The sequence below is a fragment of the Cygnus olor genome, chromosome 25 (genome assembly GCF_009769625.2).
Source record: "Cygnus olor isolate bCygOlo1 chromosome 25, bCygOlo1.pri.v2, whole genome shotgun sequence".
Taxonomy (NCBI): Eukaryota; Metazoa; Chordata; class Aves; order Anseriformes; family Anatidae; genus Cygnus; species Cygnus olor.
In genome coordinates, this window is record NC_049193.1 from 2,688,868 (window position 1) to 2,705,122 (window position 16,255).

At 42.2% G+C, this 16,255-nt stretch overlaps 1 protein-coding gene across 1 annotated transcript; it reads right to left on the bottom strand.

Moving 5' to 3' along the window:
• Positions 1-10,729: 10,729 nt before the first annotated feature.
• SOST (sclerostin) lies at positions 10,730-15,494 on the bottom strand. The gene is made up of 2 exons (XM_040536921.1): positions 15,144-15,494; positions 10,730-12,646 (listed from the first exon to the last, which is right to left on the bottom strand). Exons 1-2 carry the CDS (start codon positions 15,361-15,363, stop codon positions 12,225-12,227), a joined length of 642 nt encoding a protein of 213 aa, XP_040392855.1. The 5' UTR covers positions 15,364-15,494; the 3' UTR covers positions 10,730-12,224.
• Positions 15,495-16,255: the final 761 nt, after the last annotated feature.

A 16,255-nucleotide genomic window follows, 5' to 3' on the forward strand; every position in this document is an offset into this window, starting at 1 on the left:
AAGATTAAGGAAAACAATAAATTCACTTCATTAGATTTACAGCATGTGCAATCCAAAATACATGGACAAAAGCAAGCTGTCAGCACAATAATTTGTCTCCCTGTCTGTAAAATACGACCTGATACTTCTTCCCACTTCTGTAAGAAGGCTCGAGGACGCAGACAGCACAGAATAGAACAGTTGTATCATAGTCATTCAAACTACCTGTTTAAGTCAGACAAATGAAAAAAATAGCCTCCAGCCCACACATTGTGGCCTGGCACCGAGTGTCGTCCGAAGATGAATGCAGTTGATGAGATTAATTTGTTGGGCCCTTACTTATCACCTACAGACCGAGGCTCCGTAGATCATGAGCTCATTTCCTGGTGCATGCACAACGTGCTATTTCAGCTCGGCTCCAGCCAAACAGGGCAATTAGCTGTGGCCAGGAGGGGCCAGCGTTACAACCCTGTCACGTTATTAAAATGCTCTCCTAGTTCAGCCACTTGGCCCCGGAGCAGGAGCTCCAGCATGGGCTTCTGCAACAGATGGCACGTGAAATTCTCCTTCTTTTGGGCCTCTCAAATCCCTGTCCCTTTTCGTCCCTTTAACTTTTTTTTTTTTTTTTTTTTTTTAATAGGGGAAATTCACAAGCCCTGGTGCAGGGTTTTCTTGTTTGCACTTAGCTGTATGCTGGGATCTTCGATCATATGCTCCTCACAAAGTCTGACTGTAAAACGGAGTTTCTGTAAGAAACAGGTCACCTAGTACTACGTGGGGTCACCCCACGCAAAACCGTGCAAGGACGGAGCCAGGACACTCAGTATGGCCAAACTGCCATACCCCGTGTCTTACTTAACTCTTCTCCTGAAAAGGTGCCAGTGTGACCTGAGTTGTGCCAGCGGCTTTAACGCACACTTTAGGCAGTTGCATATTAATGTGTTCTTTAAAGGCAGCCAGCACGCTTCCCCTGGAAGGGAGATACTGGCAGCCCTTGCAGGAATCTGAATCCAGCACTTCCCATAGGCTCCAACAGCCAAAAACCAACCCAGAGGTGCTCCATCGTGGCTCCAGCAGACGGGGGGAGCTGTGCCTGCATCCACAAATCAACAGGGAAATTTCTCACAGCTTAGTATCCTGTACAAAAAATCCAGCTTAATGTCTTCTACCTCAAACAGGGAGATCTGCGGGATCTTTTTGTGCAACCCCTGCTATGCTGTGCTCCTGGAGATACAGCAGCACCTCTAATGAGGAGTTTAGTTTTATTTTCTAAAGACGGGGTGTGTTTGGAAATGTGTTAGGTTTCTACTCGACCTATGTCCACCTGTGAATTCATCTTTGCTATAAAATGCCACCAAGAATTGGCATTCATGAAAAGGTTCTGGCAGAGGATGAGAAATGAAATCCTGCCCAGGCCCCAGAGCCACTCTGAGCTTTCTTTAGGCAAGTGCAGAACGGCAATCTGATATCTGATTTCAGAGAAAGCTGAAGGATTTACATATACTGCATTACTTCGCATTGAGCTGTGTGATGTGAAAGTGAGATGTTGCTGCAATGTATTAGAAGTCAGTGACAAAGCCTACAGTGGCTTCGTTCTTGTCCACAGCATTTCCCCCTGGCTCAAGGACCCATCTCTGTGCATGTCTTTGTTCCAGAAACTTATTTTCTTGGTGTCTGTTTCAATCTAACAGCAAATGGCTTATCTTGCACGTGGTAGTGGGGCTCTCTATGACGATATTGGCTGAGGCTGGCTGTGCACCAGGCTCGCACGCGCATGGTTTTGCTTCGTGGTGCACAGCCCTGAGGGTGATACCGCGGGGCCAGTGACTGACAGCAGCAACCCTGTGGGACTGGTTGAGAAAACTTTAATTTATTTGTACAGCATGCATACGGAAGGGTCCCCACCTCCTGTTTTGGTAATGATAAATGACAAGATGTCGACAGTTATTAATTAAACTGCCCGGCGTAGCAACGTAGGCGATAAGGCCCAGGAAGGCACAATGTGCAGCATTCCTCCCACCCCATCATGAGAACGAGGCCCCTCCGCTGTTCTCGGGCACAGCAGAGATTAGACCAAAGCATCAATATTCCTGCACGAGCTGGCTACCTAGTAACTGCCTGAGCACGGGGCCCTAAAAATTGAAATCCTCTCCCATGCAATGTGCGGTAATTAAACTTCGGCATTCCTTCTGCAGGAAATGTTTCTCCTGTGTTGTTCCCACAGGTTGTGCTACAATAACAATTTTAGCCCCATGAACTATTAAGCAATTATAAAGGGATTTTCTCAGTCTGCTTTAACTAAGGATCAAAGGCAATTTTTTTTTATATATATTTTTTTTCTTGCCAGATATTGTAATTTAGGATACAAAACACCAGGCATACGCAGGCCTCCAACCTTTGGTCAGCCAAACAGAATGGGCTCAGGGAATAAGTCACATCCCATTTCGGGTTGTCTGATTTGACTTGCCAATATCCCAGCTTTGTTTCCTTAAAAAATAAAAATAAAAAAAAATCATTGCCCCACAACTGCAATGCATTTATCTTATTCTACGTTCATTTCTATCTTTCATGTCTATATCCTTTGTGTGTGTTCTACTTGCAGCTTATTATATATATAATATATATCCTTTTTGATTATTCAGAATTTAATATGTACCTAATTTCTCACCAGCTTGCTTGCTTAGCAAAGTCTTGAAATTGAAAAGGACTCTAAAAAGAGAACTGTTCTATAAGAACAGCCTGCTGAGCTAACTCAGCTCATACAGATTCTGATGATTTTTGTCTGTATTTTCCACTTACAGCAATAAGTAAACTCTTGGTGCTGTAGCTAGTAGTTAGGAATCATTACTATTTAAAATAACAGGAGCCTCCCTTCAAGTGGGGTCAGCCAGAGCATGTGGCCCAGGGCAGTGTCAGGCCAGGTTTTGAATTTATCCGTGGATGGAGAATCCACAACCTCTCTGTGTCACCTGTCCCAGTTAAAAAGAAATATTCTAAATGGGAAGTTTTTACGTTTCAAATTATGGCATGATTTACTTTAGGTCTTCTGCATGCTATAGGATGAGTTAAAAATTAACAGGCTGTCCAGGAGGAGCCCTGACTTTGTGGGGAAGCCTCCATGGGGTCTGGGCCTCGGCATTCCCAAAGAGCTGCGATAAGTTAGCACCTCCAAGCACGTTGTCAATAGGGAAAACACAATAGCTGACTGAGGAGGCTTGGAATCGGGCACTGCATGAAAAATAAAATGAGATCTATGGTAGGCAATGCAAAAAAAAAAAAGTATTGCATAGAGAAACATGGGGAGAGCAATGGGAAAATGATGATTTCCCCCACAGCAGCAGCGTTTCCAAACTCACCATGGCACTCACACAAAGAGGGTCTTCTAGAAATACATTCACAGCTTTATCACTTCCACAGTTGTTAAAAACAATATTTTTTAAAGGCAAAAATGTTTGAAAACAGAATGGCACATTAAAAAAAAAAAAAAAGCAAACCATCCCCCCTGTAATAAAATAGCCAGCAAAAAAATGGATGTTCTCAGAAACAAAAAAGTAGCTGCTAACTACGTCGTCCCCCCTCACAGTGATGGGCTCCTGACTCACAACCCACTCTGCAATTAAATCTTGCAGAGCCCTCAGGCTGGCGGCAGCACCGACACGCTCTGGAGGGGCACCGTGTGCCTTTCTCAGGCTGAGGCTTTGGTTTTTCTTGGAAGTGCCAGAATGTCTAACTTGCTTTTCTTTTGTTATTTTCTTCTGTTATTATTTTGTATTTCTACCGTACCTTCGCTGGGCACACAAGGAACTTGCAGCCTGAAAGTTTTTCTAAGATACCTGCAGGCTATATTTTACCATGTTCTGTGTTTAGTACAATTTACCTACAGCAAAGCAAATGCTTTATGTATCTGGTGTTTTTCACAGGTGAGTGCTATGACCTCCATAACTAAGATCACATAAAATATCCCAGCTGGTTTTAGACCTTTCAGATTTGTCTACCTGGCTGGAATGAATTGAACTTTTAGCAGTGGCAGCATCTTAACATGTATGACAAAAAGCAATACTGGACGTATAGGTTGTTTGTCAGCTTAAGGGTAAATCCTGCTGCTGTATTATTTAGTTTTTAAAGCACATTTGTTCAACACACCCCTGGAAGGCAACTCATGACCAGGGTCCTCTTCTTAAGAAACAAACCAGTGAATCAGGTCAGTAAGTTCAATTTTATTTATTTATTTATTTATTTATTTATTTATTTATTTATTGCAATTAGGAGACACAGGTTAATTTTATGGTTGGCAATACACAACATTGTGTACAATATTGCCACATTTTCTATGATTGTTAACCATGTGCCTAAGAAAATGCTGTATCGGTCTTCTTGCAGTTTCAGTCAGAAAAAAATGTCCGCACTTCTTTCCTAATGAAAATTAGAAAGTAAAATACTGAATGTGCTAAGGAAGAGAGCTATATTTGTTAATATAATCATAAAAGAAAATGAAACAAATCCTACCTGGTGTCTGTGTAGAGTTCAATATCAGATCAGAGTAAAATTATTGCAAAATAACACAACTATGTGATGATTTCCTACAAAGTTTGGCCACAAGGTTGTTTGTGTTTTAAGGTAAACCGGGTACTTGGCCTTGTTCTTGCTGAGATACCAAAATGTTATTGAAATTGTCAGACAGCAGAGCTCAGCTCAAACCAGCTGGCAAGCTAATCCTTCCGTGTTCGTATTCTGAGAGGCCGTTGAGAATATTTGGGTTTAATGCTGAAGCTTAGCTGCTGTGTGTGTCAAGGTTTTATTTGAGAGATGAAACATTACTGAGAATTCTCAGCCTTGGCTCTCAAGAGATGCAAGTCGTGCCCACGCAGGTAACTGGACTAAAATGCTCCTTTCCAGACACCTGGAAATTTCCACTGGAAGTGTGCTCTGCTGTGTAGCGAACATCCTCAGTGCAGGGTTATTTTTCATAGTTTCCAGCCCCCACGCCCCTTAGAAGCAGTCCCCGGAGTCCAGGTGTTCATAGCCCATGGACTCCAGAAATTCTCTGAATTTTTTTTTTTTTTGTAAGGTGGTTTTCTTGAATGTTTAGATTGTCAGGTGCTGCAGATGTGAAGAATCACTATATTATTACTACTGAGTGTGCTTTCTTTTGCTGATTTGTATATTTGGTGTTTTTTTTTTCTTTGTTTGTGTTTTGTTTGTTTGTTTTTGTAACTAGAAAGACCTTTTTTTTAATGCTTAAATGTAATCTGGGTGACAGTCGTAGGATCCAGGTGTGAAAAATCAATCCAGCTCCACCAAACCCTATCTTGGTTGCAGTTTTCTCTTGGACACAATTTTCCTCTTAGTTATGCTTTTTTTTGCCTTTTTTTTCGTTTTTTTTTTTTTTTTAAAAAAAAAAAGGTTTCCTGGAGCAACTTCTAATGAGCTTTGTGTGTGAGCTCTCACTGAAGGGCAGTGCCAAATACATTTTTAGTAGAGCTGCCACCTCCCCAAAGACAACCCATACATTTTCTATACTAAGTCAGGGGGTTAACAGGAGTGCCCCTCAGCATGACATTTCCACTGCTATTGGGCCATCTGTTTGCCTGCTAAATAGCAGACCGTCTCTCTTTATTAAAAGTTATATTTTCCTTGCTGTTTGCAGAGAAATGCAAGCAAATTCAAGTAATTGAATGTAATGTCTGTATGAAACATGTACTTCAAAACAATGATGGTGTGTTTCAGTAAATAGAGGGTGACAGTACTGCTGACCAAGACGGAATTACATGTTTGAAGGACACGTAGCTTAAAAGTACATGGTATGTGGATGGAGTTTATTGCTCAGTGCAGACCGTCTGCTCAGCCCATGCTACAAATCAGTTGCCTCCACATCTGCCTGTGAGTTTCCAAGCATCCCCAAATCACAGAAAGGTAGCTAGAACCCTTCAATTCAAGACAGGTGGCATTTCCAACTAGAAAAAGGGGCCATGTTCAAGGATATGATGGTCAAATTCTGAAATTACACCAGTTTTCACATTAAAGATATCGTCCTCTTCACCAGTTCTTGTCACTGACGTGTGCTCCGCTGGTAGTTTCCGTTTATTAACACCAGTCTCTCCTCAAAGCACTGCTGTTCGGGCACTTTGCAAGTGCAAGGAATAAGCCTTAGGACCAGTTCCTAGCTCTTGATGCCACATGGCAGATGCTAATAACAAAACTCATTCTAGAAAAATCTGTCTTTCCATTTTTTGGCTCCTAGGAGGACCTTCACCCCTCTGATCTGAAGGCACATTTATTCTGAGGCCCATATGAACTGATAAGCAGGCTGAAATTTCACATGCAGTCCCTCCCTTCATTGGAAGGCTGTGTAATAGCCTTCTCCCCTCAATAACTATTTCCTAAGAGCGCTACTTTGGTTTCCAGACACCCAGAAATTCATAATGAGTGAAAAGTTTCTGGTTCTGACCACCACCCTTAATCTGAAGAACAATTTTAGAAGAAAACTATCACTTTTAGAACTAACTTCTCCTGCTAGTTTGACTAGAAAAAAATAAAATAAAATAAGGCCCTGCAAATAGCAAAACCCTCCAAATGGGAGAGTAATTACCTTAAATTAAGCCTTATTTCTGGTTTAACAAAAAAAATACCCACCCAATTCTAAAAGCATGTTGTGCAGACTGGAGACATTAGAGTTAAATACTGGCCATTTTATAGTGAAAGGGAAGGAAATAGAAGGGAGGAAGGAAGGAAGAAGAGATTAGAGAATCTGACAGATGGAAATAGTCTCAGAGGAGCCACTATGTCCCAAGGCCTCTCCAAAGGGAAGTTTTTGCACCAAAGAATCTGGTAACCTGAATGAAGAATGACCTCACTTATTTATTTAGCCAGAGCCGAGCTGTTTTCTTAAGACATTGAAATAACCTCATGCCACAGGCATTAAATTGTTGGCAAAGTGATAAAGATGTCTGTTTAATTTCGGGTCTTGATAACCACTAAATAAATACACTTTAACTCCTTGGTTTGAGAGTGCATCTTAAGTTGCCTGCAAGGCAATGAAGAAAAAAAAAAGCTCAGGCCTGAAGGTTAATGCCAGAAACTTGGCCTGATGTGGGATGCTGGAATTTGGGTTTGTAACTTGGTCAAAGAGTTGGGGATCCTTCCCTCAGAGAAGGAGGTGATGGTATTACTTCTTCAGACACCAAATACAAGCAAACAATTTTTTTACATCCTTAAATTCTTAAGAAAGGACCAAATTCAATCTGGAAAGCTAGCACCCAAGTGCCAGGAGTCCCAGCTAGAGCTGCTGGAATCTGAGTAGCCAATATATGGCAAAAAAGTGATTCACATCACACCTGGAATAGCTGAAATGGGTGTGTATGGCACCCATGTGAGACTTTGGTATCCCAGCAGTGCTGGGGCTGATACCAAAGGGTTCAGAATACAGTAGATGTAAGATGCTTTTCTGATACCAGTGCTGCAGGTTTCTTCTCTACCTTCACCTGTTGGTCCCTATATGGATTATACATCCCGTCTCTCAGGAGCAAATAAAAGGCATTTACTCTTAAAATGACCAAAATTGTCAACGCTGACTGGCATTTTTAGATATGCCTATTCAAGGACGCTTGTATCAATATACCAGTGAGTTCAATGCACTCCGTGCACGGCTGCAACCCATCCCTGACAAACCCAAACTTTGGTACCTTGGGGAGCAAGAGGATGACAGATAAAAGCAAAAGAACCCCCACACTTTGAAAAGCAAAGAATTGAGCGGACCTAAGACCATCAACCAGGTCAGCAAAGAGGTGGCACCACATCCTAATGCTCTCTGAATCCTTACCTAGATGGAAAGGATGTTGAGTCCGCTGATATGAGCACAGGGTGAGCTGACTCATTGAGCTATTGTATTTTTTTCTGTCTATAAACCCTGATATTAATTGTAACCTGTTTCCTGGGGAGTTTGTAAAGAATAATTAACGGTAACGTGCTTTGGTTGTGAAAAATGCTGTGTAAATACTACATGGTATTGTTTGTTCTTCAAGTGAAGCCTTCTTGCTCTTTCTGTTCTTATCCCATCACACTGCTGTAGCACCACAAGATTGCAGAGCACTTTATGTGCAAATTAAAATAACACTGCCCTTTCCTATGAGCATTACAGTGCAGTTTAACCACACGTTGTGATGCAGCAGGGGTGAGATAGTGTTTTGAAGATTGTATTTTTTATATTTTCATTTCAGAATTAGCAGGGCTTGTGCTAATGAGTTTTGCCTTGAGTTGGGTTTTACAGATTAGTTTTAGTCTCCTTTTATCACTGTACTGACTGATCCTCATAAAAGGCAGAGAGCTTTTAGGGTTGAAAGAAACAGCTTTTCATCATACAGGGTCAGGAATAGTTAAGAGAGACAGAGGGATCAACATCACTTCCTTCCCTCTGGTCTTCAGGTGCAGTGTGTTTATTACGTTCTAGTGTGAATAAAATTCAATTTGGCATCAAAAAATACAGAAAAGCACCAGATGCCCAATTCAGTGAAAAGACAACGAGGCAATGAAACAGTGCAGTTGGACGTTACAGCTCTCCAGCATTCAGAGTGAAAACTATTCCCACAAATCTGGGAAGAGAAGAGAGCTATATGGTTATTATATAACTGGAACAACTTTGTGCAGAGTTGTCCTTTGATGGCTCCAAGACCAGAAGGGGAGAAGTTGCACTGTTCTCTGTACCGGAGTAATATGAGCTGCAATTTTTGCAGCTTTACTTCAAATTTTTGGCTTTGCTTCAAATCATGGCTTGGTTCAAAGGTGGGCTTCCAATACCTGCCTGTCACAGGGATTTCAGTCTATTCAGATGTACGGTGTGTTCAATCCAAACTCAAGCTACATACAAATCTGTGATAATTTAAGACTTTTGAGCATATTTAATATAGAAAAGTAGTTCTGTGCTTCCATATACTGCACTAGTTTGAGTGCAACAAGCTAATTACAAGTTGATGTCATGTGGCTAAAAGAAATACATGTTTATTCCCTCTGTTTTTCATGATGCTGACTCTCTCAATTGCCCTTGCAGAACTCATGCATACTGTGTTTGCTGGGCCAGGGCCCCACCAGACAAAGGTATGTTCTCTGCTGTGCAGTTTGTAATTATGAAGTTGAATCTCATGCAAAATCACTGGGACTTGGTGGTTTTTGCCAGAAAAAAAAAAAAAAAGAAAAAAAGAATGAAGTAGGAACGCTGACCATTTATTGTGAGTATGTCATAGACAATGTGGCGTGGTTCATTGTCTACACAAGTTAGCAGTAAAAAGGGGAGACAGATGTATGCTCAAAGCTGATTTGGAGAAATATCATGATTCCTGTCTGAAAATGCAACTTGATTTTTTTTTTCCCTCTGGACTGCCCATTGGGACAGCTGCTGTCACTGACTGATATATTGCTGTTTCAGCTCAGCAGCACCTAAATGATGTACCATTGTTCTATTTTATCGCAAAAGTGATGATGAAGAAAGTTGCTCTTGCCTGAAGAGTTTATAGTCCTGAAGCAAAACTATTTAATGATTGTGTAAATGGAGTGTGTCCCTTACAAAAACCCCTTTGCAGTTTGTGTTACTCTGCAGTGTCCCATGGATGTCTTGTGCTCATTAAAGTTTCTCTGATGTAAGGACAATCTACAGAGCTACTCTGTTTACAGTTATTTCTCTGGGTACAGTATTTTTTTATTTTTATTTCTGAAAGAACTGGAAGTGTATAGATTTGGTAGAATTTGGATAGAACACATAATATGTGCCAATCTGAGCCTGAAATTATGCACACCTGTATTAGAGTTGTTGTTTTTTTTTTTAAGGAAAGTAAAAAAATAGATTAAAAGCAAAAAAAAAAAAAAAAAGGAAAGAAAGAAAACCCACAGGTGGTTTGTTTGAAGAGAACCTGGATGGGGCTGGGGCAGGCCCTGTGCTTCCAATCTACTGGGAATCTAGCATGAAGTCTTCTTACTGGCTTGGAGGTGCCAAATTCATGAAGCTATAGATCAGTCTGGAAACTTCTGTTCCAGGTTTCTGAGCAGTGTTTGTGTTAGGTTTCTGCACAAGACGTTGAGGAGGGGTAGTGAAAGCACACCTAATGGATTGGCTGTCTTGGAAAAGCTCTTCATCTTCACAGCAGTGTTGAAAGTGCACACCCAGTGTGCAGTGCATCCTCAGCCCTTCCTGACCTCATGGCAAGAGGCCTTTGTCTCAGAGAAAGTGGCCTTACAGATGAAGATAGGCATAGGTCTATGATATTACATTATAAAAAAATTGACAGTTGCTTTGCAACTCTTGAAAGGGAATTCTGTATTTTTATGTATTTCCCAGTGAGACAAATATGAAGCAATCAGATTTCAATCAAGAAATCTTGATTGAAAGTTGATGGACTTCTTTTCTTCTGTGGCTTTACCAGGTTGTGAGCATCTGAATCAGAGTCACTGGGAGGAGGAGGGGAGCTGAAATCTGCTGAGCATTTGTTGTTGTTGTTGGAGAGGTAGAAATGAGAATATTGATGTGGAACTCAGAGCTGCCTGAGAGGATGACAAATGTTATGCAATGAGTGAGAAGTTACAGGACAGAGCTTTGTTAGAGATGTGTAGGTTATTAGTTGAAAATTAAGGACCCTGATGTTCTCTATCACAGATATGTATTTCCCTGATAGGAGTCAAGCCCCAGGCTGTTCTGTAATTCAATTGCTTTGCAGCAAACCAGCTGAAAATCAATGAGTCTTCCTATAATTAATCATTGTTTCTACTTTATTAACAATGTATTTAAAATTCAAAATAACAGACCAATATTTTGAAAGCAGTATTACTTCTCATTCTCTACAAGGAAAAACATTGCATAAATAATTTCTGAGAAAAAATAAATACGTAATTCACTCTGTGAAACAATAGCTTTTCTCTCTAGATTCTGGTCCCACATAAAATTATTGCAAAAATCTATCAACATTGCAAATTTCCATAGTTTATATGATTTCAGCATATATTCTACATAGAAAATAACAACAGTGAAGAACTGTCTTTATCCCAAATTGTGTTCATCTGATACTAGGCCTAGCACTACTACAGGATATATACAGCACGAGACTATTCACTTCCCAATAATATTCTTTAACGTAAAACACAAACATTAGTCTGAAATTTGAGAAGCTAAGTAAAGTTGCTGTCAAACTAAAGACTTACCAAAGCCGCACATACCAAAGACTTTTCTAGAGGAATTCACAACTTTTGAATTAGCAGAGGCTCACTTTTCGTGCAGAACCTTACTCCCAGAACTTGGCTTGCACGGTCTTAGCGCTACAAAGTGTGTGGCCAGATAATTCAAACTCTACAGAATAGAAAATGTAAATTGAGATATCTAAGTTGACACTAAAGTCAATTGTGTGCTAGGAAATAAGGAATAATCAGCATCTCTTTATGTTAAATTACGCACAGCATTAGCTGTTTACAGGACAAACATCAGTGAGGTTATCTGGTTTGAGAGAAGCATCCATTTCATAAAACTGCTTCGCTTAGTAAAATTTGTGTAATTGTTCCTAAAACAAATCCTTGCCCCTAAAACAAATAAGATGGCTTAGTTGTCAAATCTCAGTTTTGAATCTGTTGACCCTAGAGTATTCTAATCAAAAGTGTGAAATAGAATTGTCACGCTTTCGTTTTGAGAAAACAAGTGTTGTATTTTGGTTTTCCTCCCTAGAGGAAGCAACTGGGGCATGAGGACACCTGGCAGGCTGTTCACTTTCCAACAGCCAGAGTTGAGTCACTTTCACCGATAACTTTCTGCAGCAAATTTGGAGCGTGGTGCCTCCCCCGGTGCTCCCCCCGCCTCATGCTTGTCCTGCATCGTGGCACTTGGAAAAGTGGGAAAGGGATCGCGGTGCTCCCTTCACCTACAGGGAGCCGAACGACCCCTAACAAAGTGTGATAGTGATTGTCACCGTAACAGCTTTGCCCTCCTCTGCCTCCCTACGTGTACAAGCCGCGAGGCCTCATGCGAATCTCCCAGGTGTACCTCTCCTCTCAGACTGAATTTAGGAGTTGCTACCACCAGCTCGGTTTATCTCATTCTCTTAGCAGACCATAACTGCTGTAATCTGACAGATTTTGACTATGTGAGCCTTTGACCCAGCTTAGCAGAAGGAATTGGAACCCACTGCAGTCAGAACCTCATTCTGCGGCCTGTAAGTGCCGGTTGACGTTTTGTAAAATATCCAGAGCTGCTGGGCTGTCCCACTTGGAGCGACCTTCTAGTAAGCGTTTTCTAGCTCGTGCTGGTTCGACTTGCTGCTCCTGGCTCTGGACAGACGGGGCTTCTTGTTCTTCTGCGGCCTGGCGGTCTCCTTTCCAAAGTCCTTCAGCTCAGACTGGTTGTGGTAGCGAGTGTAGCGCTTGCACTTGCAGGCCGTGACAGCTCGGAATTTGTAAGTCCGAGTCTCTTCCTCGGGACAAGCCATCTGGATGCGCTGCGTGCGGGTGTGAGCAGGGATGCAGCGGTAATCCAGGGCGTTCTGCCGCCACCACTTCCCCCGGCCGATGGAGTTGGGGAGGAGGTGGGAAGGGACGCACTGGCCCGAGCACACCAGCTCCTTGACGGGCTTGATGCTGCGGCACGGCCCCTCCGTCAGGTAGCGGGTGGTTCGCATTTCTCTGCAGCTGAAGTCGGAAGCATCTGCAAATGAGAAGCCTGTTAACGTCTGGCTACTTTCTTCCCCATCCCCGAGAAATCAGCCTTCTTGGTTCTGCAGCGCCTAGCTCGGAGCTAGGTGCCAGCGGGACATCCCCAGTGATGGATCTGGGGAGGGGGCAGCCCAAAGACCCACTCGGGACGTCTGGCTGCTCCAGCTGTGACCCTGGAATCACCAACTACAGGTTGACAAACGCGATCCTGCCCTTGCCACCAGGCAAGCTCCGTGCCAGGCCATGCCGGTGGGCAGCAGACCTTCTGAGTGCAACCCCAGCGGCAGGGGTCACTCTGAGGGGAATTCTGTTGGGATTCTGCTGGCTTCGTTTACCAACAGGCAAAACCTTCCCCTACAGCTCCTCACGTGAGGCCTACAGCACCATATGAGGTCACTTTATTGACCTCAGAGGTTCACTCCTGATTTAAACTCTTCTGCAACAAGGAAAGTGCTCCGGAAGTGAGTTTTAGTTAGCGTAACATGTTCCAGGTGAGGGAAAGCAGCAGATAACAGCAGTGCTATGGGATTCCCACTCTTCAGGCATTATGTTTTCAAAGTTTACTGCTCTCTAATAAGCCCACAACCCACATAATTTCCTTCAGACAGCTAGAGGCATCTCCTGGCTGATTAGGAGCTTTATGGTGGTTACTCCTCCTCCCTCTTTTTTTTTTTCCTTAATGGATAACTATTGGCAAATGAAACATTAGGAAATAAATATAAAATTTTTAGCATGCAGGATTAAGAAAAAATTTTTTTATTGTATGGCCCTTTTCCAGAGGGGTCTCTTTTGCCAGCTGGGATGCTTTGCCTCTTGACATGTTTGCAAGACACAGAATTTGATTTTTGAAGGTGTTTATCAAAGAACTTCATCTAGATAAACACACGGTGATGTTCTTCTGTTGGTGAAAAGGATGGTTTTAAGTCCGGAACACTGCTTGGGATGGAAATCATCAAGGTCAGCTTACAAATGGAAGGCTGTGTCTGTTAGTCCCAGTCTCTTTGCTGTGCACAAGATATTTCCCCCCTCCCTTGTGCCTCCAAAGAGAATTCTGACCCTGACTCGTGAGCAGCAGACCGGTATTTATACAGATGTTTTCATTCTTGTTTGTCCCATGGAAAGCAGAAACATGTTTTTAGTGTTCAGGTTTATATTCATCAAAGTACAGCGTGCAAGACTTGATGTTTTAAAAGTTTTAAGGACTGCGTTAATGAAATGAAATGGTCCATGTCTGAATCAGGTGCCTTGTACTGTCATAGCACATAGGCAGATATAGTTAAATATAAGGGTATTTATTTGCCTCAGCTGTAGAGGTTTCTTTTCTGTGCATATACCTCCTATCTTGTATGTGCATGGGTTCCACAAGCTGCAAAATCATTCACGGTGTTCTGCAACCTTGTGTGTCCCTGGAAGGTCTGGCTGCTTTGGGGTCATTGTTTTGATTTCTTGTGTTAAAGACGTTAAAGTAAGCATGTGAGACCATTGCATATCCTGAATAATGTCCAATCCCCTTTTCTTGCTCTTTTCCACCTGAAAACCCATGCACATTTCAGTGGCACAGATTCCCCCAGTTGCTGCCAGAGTGGTCAGAGGCTGGAGAATGAAGGTTTTCAGATGGCACTACCAAACCGACCTGCCTTGACCTGGCAGTTGGTAGGAAGCAGAGTGCTCCCCTGTTGGGGATTTCAGACCTTTATGAAGTGGCACTCTCAGAAAGATTACTTCTTTTTTTCTTTTTTTTTTTCCCTTTTAAATTAGTGCTATGCTTTAAACACCCTAACTGACAGCTGGAGCAGAAAATGACAATTCCCTTCCAACTGTCCTCAAAAAAAAAAAAAAAGAAAGAAAAAAAAAGCTAGCTCAGATCCGCAATGCACAGTAGTGCAAACCATATGTTTGATGAGCTGCTATGTGCATTTGGCAGCCAAATGTGTTGGTCTGAAGGACCAAGCTTGCCCAGTTTGCCAGGAAGACTCTCTTTCCAACCACCTGTCTGTTTGGTGCTAACTCCCTGCCTTCTAGCCCTCCTCACAAAGCTGGTGTTCTGCACCATTGCTAATGTCAGACATTTGCCCAAATGCAGTACCAGCTTATCTATGAAGTGTGTTGGTGCCCTCAAAGTAGCCAAATCGTTCCCAAGATTGCACACCTCTGCAAACCAGGATCCCCTCCAATTCATTTGGGCATGAATTCCCACTGGGAGTGCTTTAACTCTTTTTTGGCTACTGGAATGTGGCTGAAAATCTGGCCGTTAGCAAAGGGCAGCAAGCAGCACACCTCTCAACTGGCTGAGAGCAACCTCCCCATGCCTCTTCTGCTGTGTGATCTCCAACATCCCTAGTCTGAATCTTCCTCAACACTTAGAAACCATAGCATTATTTTCACCTCCTACTTAAATCCCTAAATAAATGACAACAATCTGATAACAAGTATACTCTTACAACTGCCTGCTAGGGTCCAAAACAGTAATATAATGTTATTTTTCTTACCATTAGGGTCTGGAGCTTGTTGTACGTGTCTTCCCCCATGCTTTGCCTGGTTCATTGTGTTGTTGTTGCTGTAAGCCTGCTCCATCGGTGTTTCTGTATTTTCGGTGATCTCAGGAATGATTTCTGTAGCATCATTTTTAAACACTTGCCACCCTTCCACGGATCGAAATGCAATTTGGATTAGGACGCAGACAGAGCACACTGCCCAAGAGATCTGCATGGTGGCAGCCCACAGATCAGCTTTTCAGCACCCTGACAGCCTCAGTTCCCAGCAAAGGCAAATTATTCCCCTTTTTTAAATCCTTTTTAGAAGCAAGCCAGCCAATGACTATACAAAGTGGGAAGGGCCAGACAACAACTCATTCATCTCAGCTTTTGTCAGTGTGAAATAAAATGGGTGTGTGGGGGTGGCTTACTGACAGTATTCTACAACTTTGACATGAAAACTTCTCATATTCTTTATTTTTGTGCTTGGCAACGATGCTAATTGACAAGACTAGGGTGAATTGCAGCCTGACAAGTCTTTCTGCAGGTTTTTATGTTTGTTTTGGGTGTGTGTTGGTTTTTCTGTTTGGTTGGTTGGTTGGTTGTTTTAACAATGTTATAACTAAAACCTGCCTCTACCACCATATTTGAATCTTTGGCTATTGTCTTTTGCAAAGGTTTTTGAGACTTTGGTTTTTTTTGACTCTCTTTCTTCTCCCCCCCCCCTCCAGGTATAGAGGAAGCAGACCTAGAAACAGTAGCTCAGTAGTTATGCTTTTCAGTCCCTGCAGGCAAAGGACTGGGGAATTGCTTCTTTTTTTCTTTTTTTTTTTTCCCTTTACAAAAAAGGAGCTCTACATTTTGTGTCACAAACGCTCTGGAAGAAACAGGAAAGAGCTTCTTTTCAAAATGAGAAGTTGTTTTATTTAGCTTTAGTGTGTTTGTCAGGGTAAGCAGCCAGGATGCTGCTCACCATGCTTTCTGAGGTGCTCTCCCTTTTTTTCCTCTCTTTCTTTTTTAATGCTTTGGCTGTAACATCATTGCTTACTACTACTTCTGCTGACATTTTGCACAAACAAGTGGTGAATACAGGACATTTGGTTATTCTAAACACAAGAACACGGCCA